The 5514-nt window shown below is 56.6% G+C and overlaps 1 protein-coding gene across 1 annotated transcript; it reads right to left on the bottom strand.

The window, feature by feature from the left end:
- Positions 1–174: 174 nt before the first annotated feature.
- On the bottom strand, positions 175–4393 carry LOC103811626 (filamin-A-like; the record flags this gene model as incomplete). Its single annotated transcript, XM_009084611.1, has 6 exons — positions 175–331; positions 990–1113; positions 1801–1971; positions 2057–2217; positions 3287–3449; positions 4220–4393. Coding segments are annotated over 6 exons (950 nt in total), but the record flags the coding sequence as incomplete, so codon positions are not given.
- Between the last annotated feature and the right edge of the window lie 1121 nt (positions 4394–5514).

Raw genomic sequence — 5514 nt, 5'->3', positions numbered from 1 at the left:
CCAGTCCCAAACCTCCGGCCCTGGGCACAGCCATGTCCTCCTCATGTTGAGGACACCAGAACTGCTCACAGCACTCCGGGTGGGACCTCAGCAGAGCAGAGCAGAGCGGGAGAACCACTTCCCTCGACCTGCCGTGGTCACCGTGCTGTCCCACCCGCCCAGCCCCTCACCCACCGTGATCTGGACAGCCAGGAGCCCCTCGCCCGCGTCCTTGGCGTCAATGGTGAACTCCACGGGGAGGCTGGCAGGGACGCCCGTGGTGTTCAGCCCGGGGCCGCTCGCCTTCACCTTGCTGGCGTCGTGGGTGGGCAGTGCCTTCACCTTGAAGGGGCTGTGGGGACAGGGCAGAGCCACAGGATGCTCAGGGTGGGGTGAGACCTCGAAGGTCATCCAGTTCAACCATTAACCTGGCACTGCTGGGATGCCTAAACCACATCTCCCACAGCTTGCCCACCCTCAGGAAAAGCCACACTCCCACCCAATGTGGTGTCCTCTGCATTTTGACTGAGGTGCAATGGGGTCAATGTGGTCAACGGGGTGAACATGGTCAATGGGGTCAACAGGGTCAATGTGGTCAATGGGGTGAACATGGTCAACGGGGTGAACATGGTCAATGGGGTCGACAAGGTCAATGTGGTCAACAGGGTCAACGTGGTGAACGTGGTCAATGGGGTCAACATGGTCAATGTGGTCAACAGGATCAACGTGGTCAATGAGGTCAATGTGGCCAGTGGGGTCAACATGGTCAACAGGGTCAATGTGGTCAACAAGGTCAATCAGGTCAACAAGGTTATTGAGGTCAATGGGGCTAATGAAGTCAACGAGATCAACGAGGTCGACCACAGACTCAATCTCCTTTCAGAGAATCATAGAATCACAGAATCAACTTTCAGGTAGTTGTAGAGAGCCATGAGGTCACCCCTGACCACCTCTTCCCCAGACTAAGGCAGAGTGACCCTCCCAGTGCCCCCCCAGTGCCCCCAGCTCACCTGCGTGGCACCTCCTCGTCGCCGTAGCGCACGGAGATGTTGTAGGTGCCCTCGCGGGAGGGGACGTAGCTGACGCGCTGTGTCCCGTCCCCGTTGTCAGCCACGTCCACGGGCTCCACCACACCTGGGGGCACAGGGAGGGGGGGTCAGGGGGCACCCCCAGACCCTCGGAGAACCTCGTGGGGCACCCGGAGAACTTTGCAGCACCGCATGAAGTACCCCAAGACTCCCATGGGGCACCCCAAGAGCCTGTAAGGTGCCACGGGCACCCTAAATCCTTCCAGGGGTGCTTTGAGGCTGTGCAGAGCACCCCAAGATCTCACAGGGCACCCTAAGAGCTGCAACAGAGCACCCTGAGACTCCACAGAGTACCCTAAGAGCTGCTACAGAGCACCCCAAAATCCTGCAGGACACCACAGACCTCACAGAGCACCCCAAGAGCCACCACAGAGCACCCCAAGACCATGTAGGGCACCTCAAGAGCCACTACAGAGCATCCTAAAATCCCACAGAGCACCCCAAGACCATGTAGGGCACCTCAAGAGCCACTACAGAGCACCCTAAAATCCCACAGAGCACCCCAAGACCATGTAGGGCACCTCAAGAGCCACCAGAGAGCACCCCAAGACCATGTAGGGCATCCCAAGAGCCACTACAAAGCACCCTAAAAACTCTCAGAGCACCCCAATCCCCCACAGGACACCTCACAATCCCCATGGGACCACCTTTGTGCCAACCCCTCCATCACCCTTGGAGACACCACCCCAACCTTCCCTCACTCCCCAAAATGAAGTGTCCCCCAAGCCCTGACCTTTGGGGCCCTGGACCTTCACATCCAGTGGGGCCACGCCAGCCTTGCTGGTGTCCACGGTGAAGGTCTGGGGCACGTTGGCACGGACGGCACCAGGCGTCAGCCCCGGCCCCGAGCACTTCACCTTGGATGAATCCACCACATCCGTCACTGGCACCTTGAAGGGACTCCCTGGGAAGGGTTGAGGGGCATGAGCTGAGGACACCACAGGGCACAGGGTGGTGCTGGTGCCCCCCAGGACCCTCCCAGTGCTCACCAGGGACTTGGTGGCCACCGTAGGTGACGTTGAGGCTGTAGGTTCCTGGTTCGTAGGGCACATACTCCACGGAGCAACTTCCATCTTTGTTGTCCGTGCAGGACATTTTGGCCTCTGAGGGACCTTCTACAGCCAAGCCAAGGCCACCGGTGCCAGCACCCCTAAGGTGGGGGGCACAGGGGTCAGAGGGGCACCCCAGAACACTCCAGCACCCGGGAGAGGTCTCCAGGGTGGGCACGGGAGGAGAGTTTGGGGCTCGGAAGGGGTTGGGGGGCATGAGGAGGAGGAAGATTGGTGGGAAGAAGAGATGTGGGGTGTAGAGGGAGCAGGGGCAGGTGTGGAGTGGGTGGAGGGAGATTTGGGGTACAGGGAAGGAGATTTGGGGTACAAGGAGGTGGATTGAGGGCGGACTAGAGGCACATGGAGGGAGATTTGAGGGGTGTGCAGGGAGAGCTGGTGCCCAAGGAGGTGGATTTGGTGCCCGTGGAGGTGGGTTTGATGCCCCAGGAGGTGGGTTTGGGGGTGTGGAGGGAGATATGATGCCCAAGGAGGTGGATTTGAGGGGTGTGGAGGGAGATTTGGTGCCCAAGGAGGTGGATTTGAGGGGTGTGGAGGGAGATATGATGCCCAAGGAGGTGGATTTGAGGGGTGTGGAGGGAGATATGTTGCCCAAGGAGGTGGATTTGAGGGGTGTGGAGGGAGATTTGGTGCCCAAGGAGGTGGATTTGAGGGGTGTGGAGGGAGATATGATGCCCAAGGAGGTGGATTTGAGGGGTGTGGAGGGAGATATGTTGCCCAAGGAGGTGGATTTGAGGGGTGTGGAGGGAGATATGATGCCCAAGGAGGTGGATTTGAGGGGTGTGGAGCGAGATTTGGTGCCCATGGAAGTGGGTTTGGTGCCCATGGAGCTGTATTTGGTTCCCATGGAGATGTATATGGCGCCCCAGGAGCTGTGTTTGGGGGTGTGGAGGTGGGTTTGGTGCCCATAGAGGTGTATATGGCACCCAAGGAGGTGAATTTGGGGGTGTGGAGGGGAACTTAGTGCCCCAGGAGGAGGGTTTGGTGCCCCAGGAGATGTATATGGTGCCCCAGGAGGTGGGTTTGGTGCCCCAGGAGATGTATATGGTGCCCATGGAGCTGGGTTTGGTGCCCCAGGAGGTGGATTTTGTGCCCCAGAAGCTGGATTTTGGGTTGGCATCCACCCCAATCCCCACAGACCGAGGTGCTCACCTGGTCTCCACGGTGAACTTGTTGGGCTGGTTGGTGGTGCCACTCTGGATGCCAGGGCCGTGCACGCGCACGCGCGCTGGGTCGCAGCCCTCGGCCACAGGCACGCGGAACGGGCTGTGGGGTACGGCCGTGCCAGCGTAGCTCACCTCCACCGTGTGCAGCCCTGGGGACAGGGACACCTTCCTCACTCACCACGTCCTCCCTCACCTCCTGCTGCCCCCTAATCACACCCTCCCTCACCTCCTGCTGCCCACTCTGCCCACTTAGCACATCCCACCACACACAAATCCTGAGGGCACTTTCTTAGGACTCTTCTCCTCCTTTTCTTTCTGACTCTTCCCCTTCTTTTCTTTCTTAGGACTCTTCTGCTTTTCTTATGATTCTTCCCCTTCTCTTATGATCCTTCTCCTCCTTTTCCTTCTTTATGACTCTTCCCCTTCTTTTCTTTCTTACAACTCTTCCTCTCCTTTTCTTATGACTCTTCCCCTTATGATTCTTCCCCTTCTTTTCTTTATGACTCTTCTTTTCCTTCTTATGATTCTTCCCCTTCCTTATGATTCTTCCCCTCCTTTTCTTTCTTGACATTCTTCCCCTTCCTTATGATTCTTCCCATCCTTTTCTTTCTTGACTCTTCCCCTCCTTTTCTTATGATTCTTCCCCTCCTTTTCTTTTGATTCTTCCCCTCCTTTTCTTCTGATTCTTCCCCTTCTTTTCTTTTGATTCTTCCCCTTCTTTTCTTTTGATTCTTCCCCTCCTTTTCTTTTGATTCTTTCCCTTCTTTTTTGATTCTTCCCCTTCTTTTCTTTTGATTCTTCTCCTCCTTTTCTTTTGATTCTTCCTCCCCTTTTCTTAGGATTCTTCCCCTCCTTTTCTTTCTTATGACTCTTCCCCTCCTTTTTCCTCATGTCTCCCCGCCCCGTGCCCGCTGCTCACCCTCCTCGTAGGGTGTGTACTCCACGTGGTAGGTGCCATCTCCTCTGTCCTCCACGAAGGCCTCGGTGACGTTCCCCGAGGGGTTGGTGACACGAGTCTTGACGTGAGGACCTCCAGCCTTGCTCAGCGCCCGAGCGTCCACGTCGAACTCCGTCACGGCCTCGCGGAACACTCCTGGGTGCAAGGACAGGGGCTCAGGCTGTGGGGCAAGGAGGTGCCACCCCATGGCCTGTCCCACCACGGAGGGGTGGAGTGGGTTGAGGGGGTGGATGGAGCTTAGAGATCATCCAGGCCCAAATCCCTGCCCTGACTGCTCAAGGTTGGTCATGGTTTCAGACAACCTGGTCTCAAGGGGTTGGGATGGAGCTTAGAGATCATCCAGGCCCAAATCCCTGCCCTGACTGCTCAAGGTTGGTCATGGTTTCAGACAACCTGGTCTCAAGGGGTTGGGATGGAGCTTAGAGATCATCCAGGCCCAAATCCCTGCCCTGACTGCTCAAGGTTGGTCATGGTTTCAGACAACCTGGTCTCAAGGGGTTGGGATGGAGCTTAGAGATCATCCAGGCCCAAATCCCTGCCCTGACTGCTCAAGGTTGGTCATGGTTTCAGACAACCTGGTCTCAAGGGGTTGGGATGGAGCTTAGAGATCATCCAGGCCCAAATCCCTGCCCTGACTGCTCAAGGTTGGTCATGGTTTCAGACAACCTGGTCTCAAGGGGTTGGGATGGAGCTTAGAGATCATCCAGGCCCAAATCCCTGCCCTGACTGCTCAAGGTTGGTCATGGTTTCAGACAACCTGGTCTCAAGGGGTTGGGATGGAGCTTAGAGATCATCCAGGCCCAAATCCCTGCCCTGACTGCTCAAGGTTGGTCATGGTTTCAGACAACCTGGTCTCAAGGGGTTGGGATGGAGCTTAGAGATCATCCAGGCCCAAATCCCTGCCCTGACTGCTCAAGGTTGGTCATGGTTTCAGACAACCTGGTCTCAAGGGGTTGGGATGGAGCTTAGAGATCATCCAGGCCCAAATCCCTGCCCTGACTGCTCAAGGTTGGTCATGGTTTCAGACAACCTGGTCTCAAGGGGTTGGGATGGAGCTTAGAGATCATCCAGGCCCAAATCTCCTGCTCTGGTTGCTCAAGGTTGGTCATGATTTCATCCAGCCTGACTTTGAGGAGTCAATCATGGAATGGTTTGGGGTGGAAAAGACTTTAGGGATCATCCAGGCCCAGATCTCCTGCTCTGGTAGCTCAAGGTTGGTCAAGGTTTTATCCAACTTGGCCTTGAGGAGTCAATCA

The sequence above is a fragment of the Acanthisitta chloris genome, unplaced genomic scaffold (genome assembly GCF_000695815.1).
Source record: "Acanthisitta chloris isolate BGI_N310 unplaced genomic scaffold, ASM69581v1 scaffold36751, whole genome shotgun sequence".
NCBI classification, from domain to species: domain Eukaryota; kingdom Metazoa; phylum Chordata; class Aves; order Passeriformes; family Acanthisittidae; genus Acanthisitta; species Acanthisitta chloris.
Note: the sequence above shows the minus strand (reverse complement) of the source record. Positions and strands in the feature narration are given on the sequence as shown.